General features: G+C 57.5%; 1 protein-coding gene across 1 annotated transcript in view; it reads left to right on the top strand.

The window, feature by feature from the left end:
- RBM33 (RNA binding motif protein 33) overlaps window positions 1–24,771 on the top strand; it is a 99,919-nt gene extending 75,148 nt beyond the window's left edge. The window contains exons 18-21 of the mRNA XM_029954274.1: window positions 8,186–8,395; window positions 12,971–13,159; window positions 18,365–18,453; window positions 18,773–24,771. Of these exons, the coding sequence (XP_029810134.1) occupies window positions 8,186–8,395; window positions 12,971–13,159; window positions 18,365–18,453; window positions 18,773–18,821 (537 nt within the window). The 3' untranslated portion in view covers window positions 18,822–24,771. The remainder of the gene's footprint in view (window positions 1–8,185; window positions 8,396–12,970; window positions 13,160–18,364; window positions 18,454–18,772) is intronic.
- Window positions 24,772–25,202: the final 431 nt, after the last annotated feature.

Genomic DNA, 25,202 nt, shown 5'->3' with positions numbered 1-25,202 from the left:
TAGTCTGGAAACTTCCTTTTGGAGGAGAAGCTCTTATACATAAATGGTTGTCTTTAAGAGCTTTGAAATGTTTTAGCGGGCAGAGTTCTTAACTGTCAGGGAAACGATTGCTTAAGGGAAATCAGGGCAAAAATCGTCAATTGTTCACTACAGGACAGAAGTTTCTTGTGAATCTGAATCCGTCTATACTGCATTTTGGGTTGTTTTATGGCTGAGGATTTGAACTCCCTCTCCCAGGGAAGAGGAGCCGCTCCCCTGGGGTCTGGGCTGAGTCATGAAGTCCACAACAGGGGCCTCCTGCCCAACCCCAGCCTCCCTGAGAGCCTGGGGTGAGAGGTTCCCCCCCCCGCCCCCAGGCTTTGTTTTCTTACCCCAAAGACCCATGAGTTTTGCCTTTTCAGGATCCCCCCAAAGCCTGACTAATCTCGAAGCCAGAGCTGTGAGCAAGCTAGCGTAACTGCCCGTTCCTGGGCACCCGTCACGCAGCGAGCCCCGTGCCCGAGCCAGATCCTCTCCCGGTCCTGGGGTCCCCTTGCTTCGGGAAGCCGGCGCGCCTTCAAGCCCCGCGTGCCCTGCGCTCCTTCACCTTCGGGATTTGGTTCACGTGTTGGCGTGCCTGCTGCGTGAGGACCCCTGAGCGCAGGGAACGGGACGCTGCAAATGCGGACGTGCTCACCTCCTGGTTCGCCGCAGTGGTGGAGTTAGGGCGTTGACCTAGGAGCCTGGAAGAAAGCGGTAGCAGTTTATTTTCTTGCACCTTTTCTCCTGTAAACAGTAGTCTTCAGAGACAAAATAGAACCTTCGTGTAGCGTGCATATATTTGTTGTCCCGATTCTGAGCGAGCTTTCCAAAGATTACAGGGCCAGGCCCGGCATTGTTGCAGTTAATAGAAACCTGCTCCGTGAGGTCTGCGGGCTGAGATCCGCGGCCCCGCGTGACAGTGAAGTGGGCCTTATCTGGCGGAGAATTCCTGAGAGGCTGCCCGGGGACCCTGGCCACTGTCCCTCCGTGCGTCCTGACAATGTTATCTGTCCTCTCAGTGCGGAGTATCGGATGTCTGTCATGAGGACAGAAATTAATGTAATGTCACCTGAAGACATGCAATTAATCTTTTAGAGGTTTTCATAATACCTTTACAGAAAGAGTTGCCAGTTTGGCGGATTTGGATTTTGGGGTTTAGAAGAAGATAAGGAAAATTAATTTTTCATCAGGGTTAATACAAGCTAGCAGGGCCACAAAAGCTGAGAAAAATGGTTGGGGAATTTGTCAAGTGTTGTCACTCTAGAATAATGCTGCTTAACGTCTGATAGGTGTAATCAAGAGTTGAGATTTCTATAGAGGGGGATTAATCAATTTGCTCACTAGTGAATGCGAGTCAGTGATACCACTTCTTCATGGGGTTTAAGAATGAAAATAAGATTTGATCTGTCAAATTGCAAGAAGCCCTGACAGTATCAATAGGCATTTTTATCTATATATTAAACCATTTGTTATAAATAAATTTGTCCTGCTAATGTTCGTGGCTACCGACCTCATTTTTTGGTAATGATTAAGCTGATAAAAAGTATTCCCTAAGCTTACTTAATTCAGGTAGTAGCTCTTACATAATTCAAAAGAGGAAAACTACTCTGAAAAGACATTTTTATAGTACTCGTTAAAAGATAATCATTTGTGAAAACAACCTACAAAATCTCTCTGGTCTGTTTGGTCTCGGGTTGGCCAGCCTCTCCTCATCCCTGTGTCCGAGGAGGGGACTTGGAGGGAGCGGCGGCCCCCTGGAGAGACTCACTGTCACAGTGAACTTTCCTGTGTTAGGGGCGCCTGGCCGGCTCAGTTTGGAGGAGTGTGCGACTCTTGATCTCCCGTGTCAGTTAGATTGAGCCTACGTTGAGGGTAGAGATTCCTTAAAAATAATGAAATCTCAAACCAGCGTGAACTTGTTTTGAACGGGACGTACTTTATCCACAAATGACCACTTCTTTCCTTCCATGACCGTAACAGGTTTCTGAAAATCGTAATTTGAACAGCAGTGTGTTTAAATGTGCACATGTGAGTACTCACGATTTTAGGGCCCTCCGACACTGTAACTGTGTGAATTTCGGAAGACTTCAGATGGTGGGGGCTCCATGCGGTTTGTTCCGCGCTCACGCCGTCCGGGGCCGTGTGCGCGTGTAGGTGCGAGAAAATGTTCCTGGCCACCGCCTAGTGAGTCCTGGTAACTACCGGTTTCACAGGTGAACTGGCATAATTCTGGAATGTGAAATTTCCCCCAGAATTAGTTTTTCACTGTGCTACTTCAAAAGAGAAGAGTTGCTCTCTCCACTGAAAAAATGAAGCCTCTCCATTTTTCTTACGGAAGGGGAGGATTGTTGAACTTGGATTGTGGCCTTCAGGGCTCAGTGCGGTTCTTAGGGCAGTGGCACGGGGACCTTTCTCTCTGGGTGACGGTTAGTCTCTTTCGTTTCAGCTCTTGCCGAGAACAGTTGTGTGTGAAGGTCGCGTCCTGGGAGCAGTGTGGGACCACGGAGACGGGAAGCCCTGGTGGTTTCCATGTGGCCGGGGTCTCAGGGTGTCCCTTTGCAAAATGAGAACAGCTCCCTAGAAGGGAGGGGTGGAGACCCTGGTCCAGTCCCTGTCGCCCAGCAGACACTGCTCAGCCCCTCCCACCCCGCCGAAAGGGGCGTGGCCACGCCTTGCAGGGCACTGTAATGCAGGTGATGGTGTCCACACAGCTTACTGCAGGGACTCTGACTCCCCGTGGGCGCCTGCAGCCCCAGAGCTCCCCGGCACCGCCTCCCGCTTCCGACAGGCAGTGACGGCAGTGGTTTCGCCCTTAGTCCCTGCCTGAAACGCCCCCCTTGCTGTGTGCGGCACCGCTCCCGGCGCCCCTTGAGCGTGCAGTGGGGCCCCGTTCCGGTGACCGCGGGGGTGGGGGCTCCCAGGGAGAGGAAGGAAGGAGAGACCCTGTGCCCGTGAGTTTCTGTCCCGGGGCCAGAGCCGGAGGTGAGGTGCAGACCCCAGAATACGTGTCCCTCGCCTCAGGTGGCTGCCTGGAGAGCCCAGCTGAGGCCCTCACACCACACGTGGGGCCCGATTCTTGAGTCTCGGGCTTTCGTTCTCACTCGGCACGATGGGAGTCTGTCCTCGCGGACGATGAAAGAAGAGGCTGTGTGGTGCCTGGTTTTTCTCAGCTCTGGGGTCAAGCCTGTTTTAAAAAGTAAATGTTTCTTGAAAGGGAAGTGAACTCTGTTTTCCAGGGTTTTTACCTGACAGTCATGTCTCCCCTAACGACGAATTACCACTGGCCTCTTACACAGAGGAGCCATGAGGAGCAGTTTATCGTCTGGGGCATCTCTGGGCTCCACGTCCACGTGCTCAGCTCCCAGCTCACCACTTTCCCAGACCACTCCTGTGCTCTGCTCACCACCCACATGCACACTCGCGCCACATGCCTTAGAACGGGGGATTATGACATCTCACGTTCAGTGCAGGCTGCTCTGTTTAAATTAAAGTTTACTACCTCGAAGCTTGCTTTGAGCTTTGGATTGCTGAAGGAGAGATTACGACCATATTTGTTCTTCTTGTCCACCGTCTGTATGGACGCCGTTCCTTTTAGGCTCATTATCTGTTCTGCAATGCGGCCTAACGTTTCCTGATGCACGGAAATGCACTGCTGACCTGAAGGCTGGCCTTTCAGGATTGCAGTGACGTGTGCTCAGTGCCTGTGTGCCGATCGGCAGCAGCGATGGCCTCGTATCCTCATCCTATAGGCTTTTTAAAAATTTTGTTTTAATGTTTGTTTATTTTTGAGAGAGAGAGACAGAGTGCAGGTGGGGGAGGTGCAGAGAGAGAGGGAGACAGAATCCGAAGCAGGCTCCAGGATTCGTGCTGTCAGTGCAGAGCCCAATGCAGGGCTCGAACTCACAAACCGTGAGCCAAAGTCGGACACTCAACCGACTGAGTCCCCAGGTGCCCCTCATACTATAAGCTTCTGTACATAGCACGTTGGGAGCTGTGCAGTAAGGTGTGATTTCCTGGGTGATGGTTTATTCCTGCTTCAGTAGTGTCAGTGCGCACAAGACATCTCAGCTGGGTGAGTGGAGCAGGCTTTCAGAGTCTAAACCTCTGGTTTCTTCAGATGCTTGCGAGGTGGCGTGTGGTCTGGGTGGCCTGGAACTCCCACCTTGCTGGCGAATTCAGGGGGCTTGCTTAGACGCCGTGCGTCCTCCAGTGGAAGGCTCTGCCGTGCAGCTGCCCAGTAGGGAGCCAGTTCGTTTCTTCCCATCGGCAGAAGGGCGGGGGTGGAGGGTCGGCCGGCAGACTCTTGCACCCAGCACACAGCCTTGTGTGGGGCCTGGGGCTCCCGTGACAGAGGGAAGTGTCCGTGAGGCCCGGGCAGTGACTGCATGCCTTGGAGAGGCACGAGTCTTTACTAACATAGTTCCAGGACTTCAGAGAAACTAGTAAGTGGTGGACCACTGGCTCTTAAGAAAGATGAGGATCTGCTGTATATCCTTACCATTTTCAACTTCTTAGTATAGAAAAATTCAAGCATAAACAAAACTAGAGAGGGGTCACATAGTTCTTTAAGGCAAAGACGTTGAATCCCGCCCAGCTGGGCACCCGCTCACGCCTCAGCTGCCAGGCCTGTGGAGAAGCCCTCAGATCACAGACCCGCAGCCTAACTGTTTCTGTGGATCATGGTCTTGCAAAGTGGCCTGCCTTTCCCACACCGCTTCCGGCTTCATTTAGGGACATCCCTCTGTAGGGTCGGCGTGACTCTCGCTGGCACTGACCGTGTACACAATGGAGGCTCCGGGTCACAGCGTCACGGGCGCCCGTCTGGACAGCCGTCCCCCCCGGAGCCCTGCAGGTGCACTAGCGTTGGGGTCCCGGCTGCGCGGAGCCCAGTTGGCTGTAAAGCCCAGAATGGCTCGGATTAGAACTCTCCCTTGGTAACAGGTATGGAAACCACGTGTGCCTGCCTGGCCTGGCCAGTGTGAGGAGAGTGGTCCCCAAGGGAAAGCCCGCCACCAGCTGCCCATTTGTAGGGGACATGCTCCCCCCACTCCCCACCCCGGGCCGACACGGCGTCCTTGTGTCCCTGGGTGGTCTTGGGTTTCCCATGTGCACTGCACGCTCCTGGCTGCCGAGTGTCCGGCCAGCTGGCCCTGCGCTCCTGGGGCAAGCGCCACCTGGTCCCAGTGCACAGCCCTTTTGCTGTGTTGGGACGTTTGGTCTGCTGACGTCTGGGTAGGGGGTCTTCATGTATGCATGGGGGGGGGTCTTTTTTTGCGGCTCTCTTCTCTTTTGGTGCCTGCTTTTTTCTGTGGGTCATGCCAGCCTCCAAGGAGGAGCTGGAAGGTTCTTCGTCCTCTGTCTTCTGGAAGAGGCAGTGGGATCAGCTGCTGCTTCCTGTGGTCTTGATGGGGCTCACCAGGGAGTCCCGGGGACTCTCCTCTGCGGGAGGTTTCCCCCGCCCACTTGGGGTCACCTCAGGTTTTCAGGGCTTCGTTCTTCTGGAGTCAGTGCTGCTGTTCTGCATTTCTTATGCCATCCGGCCGCCTCACCTAGTGGTCTCGCTTGGTGTAAAGTTGTTCACAACGTCCCTTTCCGTTTCCATAAGGCCAGGGGGACGGGTGGCTCCCTCATTTCTGAGGGTGATCATTTGTGCCCTCTCTCCCTTTTTCTCAATCAGTTTGCTGATCAAGGTCATTGGTTTCAGTTATCTCAAAAATGCAACTTTTGGTTTCGTTGTTTTTCTGTTTCTTGTGCCATTGCTTTTTGCTGTGATCTTATCATTTTCTTCCTTGTATTTTGGGCCTGATTTCCTTTTTTCCTCCAGCTTCTTGATATAAAAGCTCAGGTTACTGATTTCAGATTTCCTTTCCTCTCTGACACAGATGCTTTAGTTGATTAACCTAGATTTTGGTATACTGTATTTTTATTCAGTTCAGAATAGTTTTTAGTCCGTTTTTATTCCTGTTTCGTTTCTTAGCCTGACTTCCTAGGGCTCAGCCCTCTTGCCACATAGCTGCTTGGTCGGCCAGTCAGTGAGTCAGGAGGAGGGCGGCCAGTGGTCCGCGAGTGCGGGTGGCCCTTGCCCGAGCCCACCTCCGCTTGCCCTTCCTGCTCGCCCCTCAGGTGCCCGTGGAGCGCACTGACCTAGGCCTTCGGGAGCCCTTGGTTTCCAGGATCTCTCATTACATTTCTGATTATTGGCTGGTCTGCTGTTGTTCCAGAAGGGACCGGGGCTGGCAGGGTGCTGGGCGTGCCCCACTGGCTTCCCCCCAGGGTTTGCTGATGACACTCCTGTGGCTCCTGGGCCCACGGGTCGGTGGGGACCCCTGCCACCCAGCAAACACCGCTCGCAGCAGCTCCCAGGACTAGGTGCTCCTCTGTCTTGTTCCAGTTTTGTTGATGCCAGTGGCCTGAGGTGCTTATTCTGGGCGGTTTTGTCCAGTTATAGATGTATCTTGGGGAAGGAGACGGGCCAGTGTCTTCCTGCTGCCGGAGCCAGAGCCCTGCCACATGGGACACCTCTCATCTGCTCTTCCGTGGGCCATCGCCTTGGGCAGTTTTTACAGAAATCTCATCTACGCTTATTTGTCCCCGGCCCCGTCCCTTGACTTTATTCCGTTCAGCTGTCCCTAAAAGAGAAGTTTAAAACTTTTTAAAGTGTATTTATTTTGAGAGAGAGCCAGCATGAGTGGAGGAGGGGCAGAGGGAGCGAGAAAGAATCCTAAGCGTGTTCTGTGCCACTAGCACAGAGTCCGACGTGGGGCTCCAACTCACGGAACCATGAGATCATGACTTGAGCTAAAACCAAGAGTCGGATACCTACTCGACTGAGCCATCCAGGCGCCCCCGAAGATAGGTTTAGAGGGGCGAGGGAGAGAGAGAAAGAGAGACAGACAGAGAGACGTAGAACATGGGGGCTGCAGCTGAGTTCACTTCCCCAGTTCCTTCCGGAAGCACTGGGGGGCCGAGCAGTCTGCGGGGGCCGGTGCACCGACCACAGGCCGCTGCGCTCCCGTCCGTGTGAGTCGCAGAGCCTCGTGCTGGTAGAAGTCTACTTTTCACAGTCTGGCATCCACGTCTGCTAAGATGACGTCATGGAGCAGCTCAGGATTGGGCTTGCTGGCCGCCCGCACGGCCCCCGTGGCCGCCAGCCGCCCTGAGCGGAGAGTAGCGCACAGGCGCCGTCGCAGGTGTTTGCGTCCCGAACATGAGTTCCGCCGCCTCAGCGTGTTAGGTGGCAGGTACTCGGTGAGACCGTGTCAGAGCTCTGACGGGCTTTGTCAGGCGCCCTGTGCGGTGGGCGGCATCCCATCCAGCAGGCAGAGAGGCCCCGGGAGATGCACAGAGGGAGATTTTCTTACAAGGGGGCTGGGGCACGAGCTCTCTGCCCTGGCCCGGGGGAGAGGGGCCCCTGCGGCCAGCCCTGTAGCCCTGGTGGACAGATTCCTGACGGACCAGGGGTTTCTCAGGGCAGCTGCAACTGCGGGTGGATTAGGGAGTGATCCCTGGTTCGGAGCTTGGTGTGAGTGACACTGTTTGGGGCCTCTGGTTTTCTTTTTAACAAATAGCGCTGTTTTTGAGGTCAAGAAATGAGGGAATGTTAGTAAAACTCAAAAGATTAGATTTCTGGTCCTTGTGAGGCTCTCACTGGGGCCCACGAGCCCCTCCTCTGCGAGGCCAGGGGAGGCCCTTGGTGTCCCGGCAGGAGGAGGGGTGGGGGGAGGACTCGGGGTCAGCGATGTGTCCCCAGCGGAGGGAGGGCGCTGGGCCCACAGCCCAGAGGTGGTGGACGGTCTACTCGCCTTCAGTCTGGAGGCGGAGTAAGAGTTTAGAACCCCTGCCTGTGCAAACCGACTGAATTTTAACAAGAATGCCCTTGGAAATGGTAAATGCTTGTTGAATATGAAGTATTTTACTTTAATCACAGGCCTCTTGAGTGTATACAGTAATTAAAGATCTTCATGTTACAAATTTCAAAAATATGATTAAAACCCAAACACTGTCAAATGAGAAATTTCCTTAGTGGCCCTACTGAAATGACAGGTTTGGTTTTCCGCCTGTTTGAATCGGTGTGGCGCTCGGTTGAGCGCTGGCCGAGGCGGACTCGCCGCTGCCGGGAGGCCTCCTGGCCGCACAGGACTGACCAGCCGCTGCCTTGTTTCAGCAGGGAGGAGACGGCGACGGCTTTTTCCCCGCCGAGGGCCAGCCGCAGCGGCTCCCGCAGCCCCCGGATGCCAGACAGCCACCCGCCCGCAAGGTGACGCTGACCAAGGGCCCCCTGCAGCCGCCCCCACACCTGCCGGTGGGGGCCCACGTGCACTCGGCCGGCCCCCCGGGCATCAAGAGCATCCAGGGAGTCCATCTGGCCAAGAAGGTACTGCCTGTGACCTAGGGCACGCCGGGCAGCGAGGCCGGCCTGTGAGCTGGGATGGTCCTCGGGTACGGGTGTGGGCGCACTGGGGGAGGCTCCGGTGAATTCGGAAATGAGCCGTGCCCCCCCCCCCCCCCCCCCCCCCCGGCTCCGGGTGGAGGCGCGTGTGTTCACAGAAGCACTCGCTCCTGTGAGTCTGTGGTGGGACCACCCGGGGGGAGGCCATGCCACCGACGGCGTGTGGCTTCCTGTGGCTCCCACCCCGTGTCTGCGGCCCCCGGTCCGACTCAACACCTTCCCTGGTCAGCACTCTCCCCGCTCCTCGGACGGACAGCTGGACGGCGACTCACGGACCTCCCCCTTGTCAGCTGGGCGCACATGGGGAAGCCGGGCCTGGGGGTGAAGGCCGGGCCCGCGGGGGCGGCCCTGACCGGGTCTGACTCAGACTGCTGGACGGTGAGGGCTCTCCTTTTGCGCACCGAGTGTAAAACCTTCCCCAGGAGCAGCGTGTCCGCCTTGTCCCGTTCTGTCCCCGGGTGGGGTCCCCTCCCCCAGGTGGCGGGGAGCCGTCTCCGTAGCCTCCCCGGAGCCTGGCAGTACAGTCCCCTCCCTCCCGCCTGTGGGTACACGTGCCACATACCCCTCCCGTGATGAGCTTGCGTGAGGGAGGAGGCAGGGGAGCAACACCTGCTGGGAGCTGCTTCTAGAACGCTCCGGAGTGCACCCCTCATGCTGTCTAGCTGCTGACCCCGGTGGTCATAGTACCACATGAAGGCTGCTCTGGGTCTGGTACCTGGTCTGTATCATCTCATGAGCACTTCATGATGCAGGAGCAAATGAAATTATTCCCTTTCTGCAACGGAAGACGTGTGCAGACATTAAGTCTTCACTTTGGCCTTTGAAGGTTGTTCAGTCTAAACTGGCTTTGGTCAGGTGCTGTCCCTGGATGTGGGAGGAGAGGGGCCTTTGAGGCCCCGTCCCCGCGTTGTCCTGGGCATGACAGGGGGCCCCTCGACTTGCTGTGTCCGCCTCCTCCGTCCGGCTCACATGGGCTCGTGTGGGTTTCCTCAGAGGATGCATCCGAGAATATGGTGCCTGGCGTGTCAGGAAGCGTTTGGTGAAGGACACTTTATTAATGTCGTAAGTTGTTATCTTACTAATGTTTCCTTATTTTGAGAGAGCACACAGGCAGGGGAGCAGTAGAGAGAGGGAGTCCCGGGCCGGCTCCACGCTCCACACAGAGCCTGACTCAGGGCTCGATACTGCCAACCGTGAGAGCGTGACACGAGCCCAAGTCAGGAGTCCGGCGCGCCGCCGGCCGAGCCGCCCGGTGCCCCTAGTGCTGTAACTTACTGTAGCTGGACCGTAAGAGTGCGCCCGTGCTGCTGCCTTCCTGCCGGTTTTACTTGCAGCTTAACTTTTGTTTTAATGACAGTGTAGTTAACGCGCAGTGTGGTTAGCCTCAGCCTGCAGGGAAGCGCTGAGCCGTCTACCCTCACTCCGTGCGCGTCCTTCTGCGTGTGCTCTTCACCCACTTCCCTGCTTCCTTTCCCCCACCCGCCTGCCGCCTGGCACCCGCCAGTGTGGTCTCCACAGTTAAAGAGTCTGGGGGTATTTTGTCTTCTTTGTTTTGATTTGTTTCTTAAATTACACATGTGAATGAAATCATACGGTGACCTCCTTCACTTAGCGTTACACTCTCCAGCTGCATCCACGGCTCGCACACGGGCAGATCCGTCCTTTCTTCTGGCCGAGTAATTTCCCAGCGTGTGTGTGTACACTGCGCGTTCTGCATCCATTATGAGTCAGAGGACGCCTGGGCGACTGCCGTGGTCCCACTGCTGTGGACAGGGCCGCAGTCAGCGTGGGGTGCAGTGTGTGTGTCCCTTCGAATGAGCATCCTTGTATTCTTTGGGCAGCTACCCAGGAGCGCTGACCCCTGAGGTGGTCCTGTATGTGACTGACTGAGGACCCTGCGCACTGTCCCCCGCAGCGGCCCGCGCAGCCTGACTGGTGAGGGGCCGCCTCTCATTGTGGTTCGGTTTGCGGTTCCCTGGTGGTGGTGACACTGAGCCTCTTTTCCTGTGTCTGTGGGCCTTGGAGAAGTGTCTGCTCCTGTCTTCTGCGTGATTTAATTGTATTATTTGTTTTCTGGGGGTTGAGTTGTAGCAGTTCCTTAATATATTTTGGATGCTAACCCTTTGATCTGATCTGTCGTTTGCAAATCTCTTCTCTCATTCTGTAGGTTGCTTTTTAGTTTTGTTGATGGTCTCCTTCAAAATGTGCAGAAGATTTTCATTTTGATACAGTCCCACTAGTTTACTTTTGCTTTTCTTTCCCTTGACTCAGGAGACCTGTCTAGAAAGAAGCTGCTATGGCCACTGCCCAGGAGGTTACTGGCTGTGCTCTCTTGAAGGATTTTTATGGTTTCAGGTCTCACATTTGGGTCCTTAATCCATTTGGAGTTTATCATGTGTGGCCTGAGAACGTGGTCCGGTGTCATTTTTCTACATGTGGCTGTCCAGTTTTCCCAGCAGCATTTGTTCAAGAGACTGTCTTTTTCTGGCTGTATTTTCTTTTCCTGCTTTGTCAAAGATCAGTTGACCATATAATGGTGAGTTTCTTTCTGGATTTTTCTCTCCTGTTCCATTGCTCCGTGTGTCTCTTTTATTGCTAGTACTTCAGGGTTTTGATTGCTACGGCTTTGCTGTATAACTTGAAGCCTGGGATTATGACACCACCAACTTTGCTTTGCTTTTCGTTGTTCTGGCTGTTTGGGGGTCTTCTGAGGTGCCGTGTAAATTTTAGGGTTGTTCAAATGCTGTGACAAACGCTGTTGGTATTTCCATAGGGAGGACATTAAGTACGTGGATGGCGTGGGCAGTATCGAGATTTTAACAACGTTTGTTCTTCTAGCCTGAGCATGGAATGTCGATCCGTTTCTTCGTGTCTTCTTCAGTTTCTTTTTCAGTGTTTCATAGTTTTCAGAATATGGGTCTCTCATGTCTTTGGTTAACTTTATTCTTGGGTATTATTTTTGGTGCAGTTGTAAATGGGATTGTTCTTAATTTCTCCTGCTGCTGCTTCATTGTTGGTGCACAGAAGTGCAGCCGATTTCTGAACGTTGATTCCGTATCCCGCATTCATCAGGTCCAGTGGATTTTGTGGAGTCTTTGGGTTTTCTCTACAGAGAGCCCTGTCGTCCGCACATGGTCAACGTTCGACTTCTCCCTGAGCTGGTTTGGTTGTCTTTCATTTGCTCATGTCGTCTGACGGCTGTGGCCGGGCTTGCAGTGCCGGGTTGCACGGAAGTGGTGAGAGTGGACATCCGGTCCTGCTTCTGACCTTAGCGAGCAGCTCCCGCCAGCTCGCCGTTGTGGGCGCTGAGTTTGATAGACGGCCTTCATCATGCTGAGGTTTGTTCCCTCTAAAGCTGCAGCGTGGAGGGTTTTTATCATGAAGGGAGGTTGTGCTTTGTCAGATGCTTGTCCTGCACCCCTTGAAGTGGTCACGTGGCTTTCCCCTGCCTTCTGTTTACGTGCGCCGTTCTTGTCTCCCGCCATGACTTGTCCGAACGCCCTCCCGTGCTTTTCACTCACTCACTTCACGGGAGGGTGTTTGCCCCTTCCTCAGAGTGCTAAGAAATGCAGTTTTGTGGGCATTTGCCTTCCTCTTGGCTGGAGCAGGAGGACTCCAGGACAGAGTTCGGGAGGAGGTCTGGGGACCCTGGTGCTGTTCAGTGTCTCCGTGCCGCCTACATGCCACGGCTGCTCTGCAGGGGGCGCTCGGCCTAATTCTCTAATCAGAAAACACCAGAGGATGCTCACTTGAGCATCTGACTCGGGCTCCGGTCATGATCTCACGGTTTGTGGGTTTGGAGCCTGCTTCGGATTCTGTGTCTCCCTCTCTCTCTGCCCCTCCCCCATTCACACTCTGTGTCTCTCCCAAAAATAAACAAACATAAGGAAAAAAGAAAAGAAAAAGAGAATACCAGAAAAATCAGCTGTCTCCTTGTATTTAAAAGATCCTGAAATAATGGTTTTGAGTCTTTGGCAGCTTACAGATTCCTAAGGTCCGGGCCCTTCTGTGGGCCAGTGACATGCGTGGCCGGGGGAGCTAGTGGGCATGGCTGTGGCGTGGATACTTTCAATGGTTGTTGTGCGGCAGCCAGAAAGCAGCCCCTGTGACCCTCAGCGGCCCCCCTGCCACACAAGCCGCCTTCCAGGTTCTCGGGGTGCCACATGGAGTCAGAGGAGGCTTGGGGGTATCACGTGGCCTGTGGGGGCCCCAGTCCCCACTGGCATGGCCTGGAGTGGGCCTGGGGCTGCTAGGACCAGGCCCCAAGAAGGTTCTCAGCGCCCCGCCCCCCACGTGCCATCTCCTTCCGCCGCCTCCAGGTGTCCGAGGCATGCTTCGAGGTAGACGTGGAAGCCTGCGGGTGGCGGGTGAGATCGCGGGGAGCCTGAGCCCGTGGGGTATCTCATGGGTCCTCAGTTGCTTGCGCACACTTCTCATCTCTGTAGCTGCTAAGACCAACCCGGAGCCGAGAAGTCAGACGGTCACTCTTGTCGTTGGCAGGTCATCACGCACGGGAGAGGCCGGGGCATGGCCGGCACCATGGGCCGGGGACGCCTGATGCCCAACAAGCAGAACCTGCGCGTGGTGGAGTGTAAGCCTGAGCCGTGCGTCGTGTCCGTGGAAGGGCTGTCTTCGTCCACCACTGACGCCCAGTTGAAGAGCCTGCTGACGTCAGTCGGGCCCATCCAGGTGGGTCAGCGGCTCCTCTCCCAATCTGTGTCCGTCACTGGTAAAATCCTGCGTTTGAAAAGACAGACCCGTGTTTTGCCTGCTGTGCGTCCCCGTGGTCAGAACCCGGGCCGCAGAGTGCCTGGTAGGTTTCAGGTGCTCAGCCACAGAGTTCACGAGAGGGGGCGCTGGCTTTGCCGCCTCCACGCAGTCCCGGTCTCTGGAGCGACCCTGACGCGGACACGGTTTCCAGGACCCACGTCTGAGCAGCGGCGCTCTTTGCCTCGAGTTGCGCTCAGTGAGGGTCCGTGGCTGCATGGCAGAAATCAGCCTGGAGCCATCGCTGAGCCCCCTAGTCGTGGTCTTGCCGTGCTGAAAGTGGGAAGTTTGAGTTTGCTTGTGGGACGTGAAGCCAGACCAAAGCCGCGTTAGGTTACTTCACGCCTTGTTTCATCTGAGGGGTAGGGAGGCAGGAGGGAACTTCCTCGGTTACACCTGTTACCCTTACGGTGGGGCGTCTGGGAGCCGAGGCCCCCGCTGCCCCTGGGGCTCGCTGTGGGCGGAGTTCTGCGCCTTCACCAGGGCCTGTGCCTCCCCCGGCGAATAAAGCCACCTGCTCGCGTCTTGCCCGGCTCCGTCCCAGAGGGTGCTTTGAGCGGGAGCACGTGGATGTTTAGACACGTTCACAGGGTGCCAGGTTTCTCATGAGAAAAGTGACACAACCAGCCTCTGCTGGTGTTGGGTAGCTGAAGAATGAATCTGAGTACACACTTTAAAAAGATGTTTGTAACAAGACCTGGTTTCGGTGTACACTTGGGCGGGACGGTGCCCAGCGGAGGCAACCCCGGCCTGCGCCCGCCTTGCCTGTCGCCTGCCGCCTCCTTGTGCGGTGGACTCTGGCGCCGCCTGGTGGCCACTCAGTGTAGCAGCAGACGGCGGTGTCTGGAGTGGAGGGTCTCCGTTCCTCTGGGCCCTTACCTTAGAGTCATGGGCCTGTCTGCGGGCTCCCCTGCTGGGACTGTGGAGTCGGAGAGGCTCCTGGCTGGGCTCTGGGGTCAGCAGGGGATCCCCTTCGACAGCACTCACAGGCTCGCTAGAAAGTCCGTTTTAAAGACCTTTATCAACTCGTTATTTCCAGAATAGGGAAGCTGTGCACATCTTGGAGAAGCGGTACAGCCAGAAGGCAGCGGCGGCTGGCAAGTGCGGCCGCGCATCCCTGGGTCTCAGGGGAGGTGGCGCCGGGCGGCAGTGCTCAGCCGTTGAAGGCCCGCGGTCCCGAGAGCGGGAGCTTGGTGCCTGCCGGGCGCGTGTTTCTGTGGCCATGGCCTTGACCTCCTGCCCTGTCCTAAGACACCGGACTCTTAGATCAGCAGAGAGGCAGCGAGGGCCTCTGTGGCTTTGTTATGTGGTTGTTTTTAGCTCCCCACTTGCTCGCTTGTGCAGGGTGTGGAAGCAAAAAAGCCGTTTCCTCACAAAGGCTCGACATTAGAGGTCAGAGTATGACTGTCCCCCGTCGTGACCGTCCCTGAGGTAAGGGCGGCACCAAGGACAGGGACGGCAGGTGCCGGCTCATGCCTGCGTGTGCCCGGCGGTGCCCGAGCAGGAGCACGAGCCGCGGGCATCCTTCCCAGCGCAGCCGGGCCCGCAGCGAGCTCTCTCCTCCGTCTTGGGTCTAGGCCTTCCCACTGGGTCTCCGCACCCCGGCTCGTACCGGGGGAAGGAGCCGCATGGCCTCCACGTGCCCCGTGGGCCGGCCGGTGCAGGGCTGGCGGTGAGAGCGTGACCCAGCCTTGAGGCCTGGCTGCAGCGCGGAGCTGGAGTCTGTGGTTCTGAAGTTCGGAGCGTCCGGGGAGAAGACCTGGCCCTGAGATCTGAAGCCACGCCAGGAGCATGGTTCACTTGGGGCCCTCGTGCAAGGCCCAGCGAGCACCACCGGAAAGAGGACTTTGAGGACGGCAGTGATGGCCCAGGGCTCTCGGGGGCCCTTGTGGGGAGCAGGCACGCGGAACCCAGTGTGGATGGGGGCCCCCGGGGCCAGGGAGAAGCACAGCAGGGGCGTGGGACCGAACTTGCGGCGGCGGGAGGATCCCCCGAGGAGCCGGGTGCCGGGCCTGCCGTGCAGCGCACGCTTCCCTCCGCACACCGTTTGTCCCGCCGCCACCCCAGGGCTCTGGGGCCTGCCTCAGCAGGGCCACCCCACGGCCGTGTGTCAGGGCTGCGGTGGGGACCGCGGGGACACGCTCCTCCTCACTGTCGGTGGGGCTGCTCTCAAGCAGCATCACTGTGTCTAAAACTGACCGTCCCATCTTGGCGGCAGGCACTCCCCTCAGGTGGTAGGAGCGAGTGGCCAGAGGCTGGGGCGCCGGCACAGGTCTTCGCCGCACAGCCCTGCTGGTGTCCCCACAACCTTCCAGTTGACCTGAGTTCGTGGGGGAGGAGGCAGGGCACCAGGCGACCCGGACATCCTCCTGGGAGGACAGGGCAGGCGGTTGGAGGCCCGGCCCCAGTGGGGCTGCAGGGCGGCACGTGGGCAGCTCCCAGCCCCAGGTGCCCTCTGGCCCTTGCTCCTTAGAGAAGCTCACTCACCCCCGGTCTCCTTGCTGAAAGTGAAAGTAAATCAGGACGGAAGTCAGTGTGTTGGCCTTGCCCGCTGCGCCAGCTAGGCGCTCATGGAGGGGCGTGGGCGTGGGCCCAGGGAGGCCGGGGTGGCGGCCGGCCATGGGACGCGCTGGGCGCAGTGTGGGCGCCGACCGTGCCCCTGGCTTGCGCGGGTGCGCGTCCTCACTGTGGGGCCGCTGAGCGTGAGGCTTGTGGCTCACGTCTAGTCCCGGGACAGAAGTTCGGGAGTCTTCTGTGTAGATAATACCGCTTGATTTTTAAAAGAGGACATGAAAGTGTAAATAAAGGACACAGGAAGGTTTGAGGACCATGTTCTCATTACTCGTGTCCACTGCCTGAGAACCAGCCCTTCCCGGAGAGGAATCGCAGCAGAAGTAGGTGCTGTCTAGTCTGGCACCTCCTCAGACCGAGGTGTGAGTGCCCAGGTGCCAGAAGTTCTGCACCAAGCGTTTTACGATTGTATGTGGTAAGTGGTGAAGATGGAGCTTCAGCCCTTTATTTCATATTGTGAAGTCACCTTTGGTATCTAGAAACACGAACGGCATGGTATTCTCAGAAATCCCGATTCCGTCTGTGAATTGTAGAGTGTGAATCCTCATTTGCGGTAGCGTCACAGTTAGTTTTTCCTGCCTGCTCCCAGAGAACAGGGAACGGTTTTAGACGAGGTAAATTCAGGGAAGTCCTTGGGACCCTTGCAGTGCCGGCAGCAGCCACCGGGGGCGCCGCCCTCAGCACCAGCCGGGGCTCTGCCCAGCGGTCCACCTGTAGGCCCCTCCAGCCTCCACCCTCCCTGGTGCCGAGGACCTCTGGCGCCCCACCAGCGGGCACCCCTCCCAGGGTGAGGCCGGAGGCACGGAAGAGAAAGTGGGTCTCTGTGCAGAACTTGAGGGAGCCCCCGGGTCCAGGAGCTGCCCTGCTGGGGGCCGTCCAAGGAAGAGAATGCCTTCCTTCCAGACCAGCCGTTGGGTGTCACTTGTGCCGCTGATGTAACCGTAGTGAGATCGTCCGAGCAGGGCTTCTGCTTCTGCCTCGGACCCCGCAGATGGGGAGAGCTGTCTCGTGCTGTCCTGAGCCACCCCCTGCGCTCCCGCTGGGTCGGGGGTCCCCACCGCTGGCTGGCTGCCCCGCGGCCATGTGCTCAGCGTGCTCCTTTCCCGCAGTGTCGTTTGGAGACTTGAGACCATTCCTTTCTCTGTGAGCACTGACAGGTGACGTCTGGGAACGTGGGTGTCCTTAGACGGCCCTCGTCCTGTTAACTGGTAGAGGCCCTGCGGGCATCGGAACGGAGACCGCTCACCCCGTGCACGGCATCCCTTTCTGAGCATTCTGTGTTCCCACCATGGATCGTTGACATGCTTCACAGTGACATAGCCACCACTTCTCCGGGTCTCCTGCCTCCAGCAGCCATGTTTCCCGCTGTCCTTCCCCAGACAGCCTTCTCGATTCCGTGGGTGGCCGCCCGGCGTCCGGCCCTCTGTGCAGGGGTCCTGCCGCCACCGCGTGTGCTCGCTCCCGGTGGAGGCCCAGATGCGTGTGCAGGGCTGGCTGCCACACCTCGGGCTTGAGAGCGATCGGGCGCTCGAGGGTGGGGCCGGCTGAGAGGTCACTCGGGTCTCCTCCTCTCCTCTGACCTGAGCCTCCCAGACCCTCGGCCCTCGACCCCACGGCCGCAGGGAGAGCCCTGAGCCAGGTGTCTTCCCCCGGGCACGCGGGAGGACCACGCGGCAGTTAGCTCTGCCCAGCGCTTTCTTTTCAGACCAGATGCTCTTCGCTCCTGGCTTTCTGCCTGTGTTCTTCCCACGCTGGTTTGGTTTTCACCGCAAGGAGCGGGGGCCTCTAGAGTGGTTGCCTCAGCCCCGGAAGACTTCACGTAGGACATCCCCCAGCAACCAGCTTTCTGAGCACGGAGAGAGCGGAGTGCTGGCAGCTGCCGCGGGCGAGGCCAGCCCTGGCTGTGAGCAGCGGGCGGCGTGCGTGCCTCTTGCGCTTGCGCCCGTGGTGACCAGGGGCCCCGCTGGACGGCACTCCCCCACCCCGGGTGGACATTGCTCCTTAACAGAGTTCAGTGAGGGCCCCCTGGGAGATCACCGCAGGAAGTGTGCAAACGGGAAGTGACTCCGAGCGTGTCTGCCGCAGGGCCCCACAGGGAAGGTGCAGAGAGACTGAGTGGCCCGTGTGGCCAGATCACACGGGCACCTGACGCCAGGCGGCGGCGGGGGTGTACTCCTGGACGTGGCTCTGGGATGGATTCTCTGGATGAGGGAAGAAAAATTCCTGGGGACATAGTTCTTCAGTGACCCCGGTGTCAGCCTGGCCTCGTGTTTTGTGTTACAGCCAATGTGTAAATATGCTGGGCTTTACAGCAGGCACAGCACAGCATTAAGATGTTTCTTGGGGCACCTGGGTGGCCCCGTCGGTTGAGTGTCCAACTCTTGATTCCGGCTCAAGTCACAATTAGGGTCGTGGGATCAGGCCCCGCATCGTGGGGTCTGCTCAAGGTTCTCTTTCTCCCTGTGACCCTCCCCTGCCGGGTGCGCACGCTTGCACTCTCTCTCTAAAATTTAAAAATAAATTTTTTTTAATGTTTTTTTGCTTTCTTTCCTCTAGAGTTTACAGATGCTCCCCCAGCAACGGAAAGCCATAGCCAAGTTCAAGGAGCCAGCTCATGCGCTAGCATTTCAGCAGAAATTCCACAGGTAGCCGCTGTGTTCCTGGGTAGGGGGGGTGTGGGAGCTGGCTGGGGGGCATGGCTTGCTCTCCAGCGGAGCGGCCATGGTTTCATGTGAGCGTGCCCTCGTGCCTCGATGCAAATGCACGGGCAGTGTGTGCGGAGTGCAGACGGGTGCCCTTCCACAGCACGGCCAGGACTCCTGGTCTGGGTGCTGGTCTCTGCCCATCTGCCCGTCTGCAGAGTCGCTGATCAGGTCCCGCTGCTCTGGGTGTCCTGGGCCCGGAGAGCTGACCGGCCGGCTATGGGGCTCGGTGAGTGCTGACTGCTTCTCTCCCTTTCCGCAGGCACATGATAGATTTGTCCCACATAAACGTGGCCCTGATTGTCGAGTGATTTCTAACAGGAGACGCCGACCTGACACTGCACACTTGCTGTGGGATTTCTTCAGGGAAGCCACGGTGCACGGCCCCACGAGCACGGGCCTCTCCGCGCACGGCCGTGCAGAACTGTTGCAGAGTGGCGCCCGGCGTGGACCCCAGCGGGGCCGGACTTGGGGACATGGCGGCCCGGCTTCGGTGTCACACTGCTTCCCGCTCTGTTGTCACCACAGAGAACTACACTTTCTGTTTCCTTTTGTTTTCAAAGTGCTTAACGATGCATGTGGACCTTGCTCTTCGTGGTCGTGCTGTGTGGCCGGTCACAGTGACTTAGGTTCAGGGAGGGACGTTAGTGCCACAAATCCTGAGTAGTCTCCGCAGCAAAGAACACTTGATAATGGTTGCACCCATCTTCAGTGCAGGCTAGACGAGGGTCTTCCCAGCCGGGCGGAGCTGCGCTGTCTTCGCAGAAAGCCCTCAAAAGGCTCTTGGAAGAGCGTAGGTTGAAATTCGGGCGATGATGACGGGAGCCGCGAGTCCTGGAGAGCAGGCTCCGACGGCGGCTGGGTGATGCCACTGCGCGGCGGAGTCTGCTCCTTGTAAATGACTCCAAGAGCACTGACTGTGTTCCCCTTCGTGCGCCCTTCCCGAGGGAGGCAGCGGTCCTGGCAGGGCCCCCGGGCGCTGCCACTGCGCAGCCCTTCCGAGCCCCGCCCTGCGAGCCGCACTGCAGGTTCTCCGAGTAGGGCAGAGGGACACAGCCTGGTGCGGTTCATTCCTCTTTGTAAACGCGGCCCATGTGCTGCGTTTGCGTCCCCGGCTCTGTGGCCTGTGACACTCTTCGGGGACCTGGTCATCCCTTCTCTAGTGACATGTGTGCAGGCCTGTCAGCAGGGCCGCACTATCCTTGAGAGCTGGGAGCAAGCTCCCGCTCTGCGTGGCAGTCGCCCCTCGTGGGGTGCGCTGTGAGGGTGGCTGCCCCCCCCAGACCGCAACGCCCAGACTGAAGTCGGGATCTGTCCGCGGGCCTGGACCTGCGGGGGCCTGGGGGGGCGCCTGTAGGTGAGACTCTTCCTTCCCATAAGCACCGGCTCGTGCAGCCCGTCCCGTCAGGTGTTTCAGAAAGTGCCTTACTGGACTTCTGCTCAAGCCGAGTCTGCCTGCGGGGCTTATGCTAACGTGGCCCCGGACTGTCAGCAGGGAGACGCTAGTGCATTCTCGGACTTTAGCTGTATTTTATACCTGAGATCTCACGGCAGGTGTACTAGTAGAACTCGAGGAAACCAGCTCCTGCCGCCCCAGCGCCACCCGTCAGCCCCTCGGGACCAGCTGTGAGCCTGCTGTGAGCCCGCGGCCAGGCGCCCTCCCGCCTCCGAGCCGCCTTCGGGCCTGGGACTCGGGCCGCATGAGCCTGTGTCGTGGTCACACAGCCGACGTTTTATAGTTTCTCATCTGTGGTTCCCTGAGCTGGAGCGGAGCGGTCAGGCCCTGTGAGGCTTTCTGGAGCGAGGACTCTAGCGTGGCATCCGCGGTGGGGGTAGGCGGCCGCTGTTCGGACGGCAGAGTGAGGGAGCCCCCAGCTGAGGGGCCCGGCGCCCTGTTCCCGCAGGCCCGCCTTGGTGCGCAGGGCAGGGTCCACGGCCTCAGTGCCCTGGGCCTGCCCTGGGCCGGGGGGCACGCGCATCCTGCGTGCTCCTGCGTCCGGAGCGTAGTCTGTTGGGCTCTGTCCACAGGGCACTGCGCCGGCGCCGTGAGCTTGCTGGCCTGCTAGTTGAGACAGATCCAGACCACGTTCCCCGCCGGGCAGTGGGGACGCGCTCAGTTGAGGGACTTAGTCGACCACCAAGGACTAGCAGATTCGATAAAATGACTTTAGAATTTTTTTTTTTTTACCGTTTTCTGAAATAGTCTGAGTTACTGTGGCTTTGAAACCCAGCGGCTGCGTGTTGTTTCTGGAAAGTGGGCACATAAAGGCACTTTTCCCTAGTTAGTGACAAGTCATCAGTCCCATGTGGGCATCGTTGTTCCAGACCTGGTGGCGACATCAGGGTCCGCTTTTGGCATTGAGGATGACACGTGTGTGTCTCTTAACCGTCGACACACACCTGAGCTTTCTCTCCCTGTGATATTCTCAAAGCCTCCGGCCGCGAGGAGCCGGGCCTCCGTGAAGCCCTGGTTAGCGCAGCACAGGGCCGCCGCGGTGTGCGCGGTGTGCGCGGCCGTTGGCCGTGGCCGCCGGCCCGGAGCAGGAGCCGGGTTCCCTCAAGGGACCTGCGGCGAAGGAAAGAAGCCGAATGAGAAAGTGACGTGATTTCCATTTTCAGTGCGCTTTTCGCACTGAAATCCGACCCCCGTAAGCTGAGCCCTTTTGGAAGATCTGTTGCAACCATTATCTTTGTTCTTTACTTATCATGCATCTAAAGTGACGCGCAGGAGCATTTAATGTACTGTGTAAATACGGATCTTTTAAAATTAAAACGTTAATTGGAAATGCTTTCAATTCAGCAACAATCTTAGCTATTTGTTAGTTCTTTTGTGTTGTCTCATCAAAGTTAAATGGATACAGTTCCATAATTGTTGATGTGTTTGTGTGTATATCCGATTTTTATAAAGATGGTAGTAAGTTGATACGTGTATCCTGACCTGTGTATTATTTGTTCCCAGATTCAGGAACCTTAAAGTCAGTAAATATTGATATATCGCATAAGGTAAACACAGTAGGTGCTTATGTGGAGCCAAGGTGCGTTTTTTTTTACATTGTCTTGTGTTGATTTTGTGCTGTAATGGAAGCTCACCTAGCCGCATACTGAGCAGAACCTTGCGTTACCGTCGGTCGGTCTGGCCACCTTTGTGAAGTCCTCACACTGATAACTCTGAAGGAGAAATCCTGTCTCTTTACCAGAAGCCATGTGGAGGCCCCCCTTTCTGGACAGGCAGCACCGGATGTGGGTGTGTGTCCTTCCCCGCGGGGAGCGGGCGGGGTGGGGGGCGTGGTGCCGCTTTCCATTGAGTCGTTCTTGTCTCGATTTGTAACAGTCCTGGAGCTGGTTCCCGCCTGGTTCTGTAGCTTTGCTGAATTGTGACCGAGCTTAGATCCTGCCGCAGGGTCTTGTTTCAAAGAGCATCTTGCGTAATTTGTAAACAGAGACTGTTGCTGGAGGGAACGGGAAAGGTGTTTGTCTGGGTGGAGGGGAGAGAGGAGCGGGGAGGGGGCCTGGGTCCGGGTTGAGGGGGCCGTGCTGCCCGAAGGGGCATCTGACACACCACCTCTGCTGGGAGGCGGCAGCTAGCCGCAGGGTGGGCACGTGGGCGGCCCTCACTGGGGGACAAGGGGGGTCCCCGCCCGCCAGGGAGCCCGCCCTCGGGAGGGAGCCGCACGGCGGAGAGAGCCCGAGGTGGGGCCTCGCGCAGAGGGGTGGTTTGCAGAGCCCGTCACTTCCATCCTTTTTTCCTTTAGTTTTCTTTTGGCTTGTTGGGGTTTTTTGTTTTGTTCTGTTTATTTTGCTGTTATCGTTTTTAATTTCTTTGTTATTTAATTGAAGGTAAGCTCCACATGCTCCTAGACCGCCGGACTGACAGGGACCCCAGCGTGGACGGTTGGGTTTTGGTAGAGGTCTGTGTGCCGAAAGCCCGGAGCGCCCTCCGGCCCTCCTCGGTCCCTGCCCAGTCCCCTAGAGCGCCCAGTGCCTGGCTGTCAAGACCCGAGTCCCCAGTTGGGCCTGTGTGCCCTCAGCAGATGGCTCTGGGCTCGCTCGCTGTCACGCTGGCCTGCTCAGAATCATTTTTAATTTTCCTCCCTTCCTGCTTGTAGGGTTGTCTGGCTTCACATACTCACCGTTAGACCTAATTTTATCTCCCTGGAGTCAGGTAGAGTGTGGCCCCCCCGCCCCCCCTGGTCTATTTATTTGGTGCTGGGGGAGGGGGGCTTGTGGAAGGTAGCCTTGGTCCTTCACGGAGTTTTAAGTGACCTTACTCTAAAGGGACTCTTCCCTGACGGGAGGGGCGGATGGTCCCCAGGGACAGGGGGACAGCCCCCCCGCCCCGTGAAGGAAGCCACAGGAGTTCAGACCATTTAGGGGAAAGTGTAGGTATTTTATCGTATTTAGTGAGCATTTCGATTAACCTTTTCAACTATTTTTAAAACTTGTGAACAGAGGGTTATATTGGACATTCGTAAATATGAATTCTCCAAAGGCGGTTAGCCTTGATTTACTGCTAAATCCTAAGGATTATTGTGTAAGGTTTTTTTGCAACCTGTTTAATCTTCATCATCTAAAGCACCGTGGCTTTGTGTCCCAGAACCAAAGCAGAACTCGCTGATTCATATTGGATCCCAGGTACACCTTCTTCCGGTGGCGTGTGGTTGGGAAGGTCCTTGGCTTTCCACGCTGTAACCTGCTTTTCGGGAGAATGTTCTTAAAACTCTTAACTCTCTCTCTTCTGTACTGTGTTTGGTAGGAAGTCTTCTCGTTAGGACGGGCAGGCAGAGCAGGTGTCCTCAGTGAGGGCCGGTTTTTCCCTTTTATTTCTAACCAACTAAAATGTGAAAGATCATGTTGATGTTTTGCTGTGTTTATTTTATGAATTTTAAAACGTGCCTAGGAAAATACAGGCCCTTTAGGAAGCAACGATGTAGCTTTAAGTTCTGAATAGAGTGGACGGATGTACTATTTTAATATATTCTGTTTAATAATGTATATCCTCTAGAGGTAGACCTTGACATTCTCTTCGCATGGTTTTCTTTTAAGCTACTTTTTATCTCAGGGACACCCGCAGTGGAGCCAAGTTTTAAAGTCTGTTCCGCCTTCCGCGCTCTGCAGGGGTGTCTCGTGTGTCAGACGCGCAGCACAGGCGCCCCCTGGCGGCGGAGAGCGAGGGGTCCTTTGTGTTCTGTAACTCCTCTTTGCTTTTCACAGGCCTGGGATCCAGGACCGCTCTTCCTCCGTGAGGACTTTAACTCTCCGTCTTCGCCTTTAACTCCACACTTTAACTTCCAGGTTCCACCACAGGCGAGCCTGAGACCTGGGCATCGTGAGCTGGCTCCCCGTGTGGGTGGCTCCGTCCCGAGGCGGCGCCACTGCCCCCGGGCACGGCCTCCTGCGTGCCCCCCTCCCTCCTGTTCTCCTGCACCTTCCGTGCCTAGACCCACGGCCGCCACCACAGCGAGCTCCCTCCCCGTTCTGGAAGGTCACTCTCTCTGACTTTCTCCTCTCTGGATGTCCTCGCCCGCCTGCCTTTGGTGACGGCCTTCTCTCTTGCCGATGGTGCTGTGTTCTCGCTCCTGTGTCTTAACATTTAGATTCCTCCCGGGGGGTGGGGGGTGCAGGAATGTCCTGGATGGTTTTGCGCGGTGTTTAAGTTCGGTCACCACCTTTGCTTTGACAGGTTCTCACTCCTGCTTTGCCCCCGCAGGTCCCTGCTGGAGAGAATAACGTCTGATTCTGTTACTTTGCAGTGCGAGCCGCGGCGCGGCGTCCGGCGACCCGCGGCGCCCGTGATTAATCAGCCCTGCTCTCCCCTCTCTGCCTTCACAGGACCTCGCGTGCCTGAGTCAGTGTTAGTTGTAGCCTGTCCGCTCCTCCACCCGGAGTGGCGGCCGGCGGGACCCAGGCCACCACCCCCGCGCTGACCCCTCCTAACCGTAGTGCGCTCGCGCCGCGACAGCTCCGAGTGGAGCCTGTGGCGCAGGGCCAGAGTTCCGACCCGACACACGACCAAGCGCGGCCCTGGGGGTGGGCCCGCCTTGGGCTTGGGCTCACGGGTGGGGGGACGGTGCCTCGCTCCGCCCGCGTGGCACCGGGTGCCCATCACTGTGGCACTGTGTCAGGAATCTGTGTGAAGAACAGTAGTGACATTGGAAAAAATGTATTGTGTGTGTATCATTTGTGTGACTCCGTACTGAGACGTGTCTGGAACTGTATTGTAACCTGAAAGATGTGTCAATAAAGCACCTCGCAGTCTCTGCTTCTCTCTGGCTTTTCCTTCACGTCGCTGCTCGCCCAGGGTCCGTCCCGCATCCTGGCCGTGGGGACAGCCAGCCTGTGGCCGGGCAGCTTGCCTTTGCCCTGAGCGGTGGAGTGTCCCCACGCCCCCCACCTGGGCCCCTCCGCTGCAGGTGTCCGCTTGGAGCAGAGTCTGACTGGCGGGCGCCGTGGAAGGCTGAGGCCCAGCTGGCCCCCACCCACCCCACCGCACCCCAAGGCCTGGCTGGCCCCCACCCCACCGCACCCCGAGGTCCCGGCTGGCCCCCACCCCACCGCACCCCGAGGTCCCCGCTGCCCCCTCCACCGCACCCCGAGGTCCCGGCTGGCCCCCACCCCACCGCATCCCGAGGTCCCGGCTGGCCCCCACCCCACTGCACCCCGAGGTCCCGGCTGGCCCCCACCCCACCACACCC

Source organism: Suricata suricatta, chromosome 2 (assembly GCF_006229205.1).
Source record: "Suricata suricatta isolate VVHF042 chromosome 2, meerkat_22Aug2017_6uvM2_HiC, whole genome shotgun sequence".
Taxonomy (NCBI): Eukaryota; Metazoa; Chordata; class Mammalia; order Carnivora; family Herpestidae; genus Suricata; species Suricata suricatta.
Note: the sequence above shows the minus strand (reverse complement) of the source record. Positions and strands in the feature narration are given on the sequence as shown.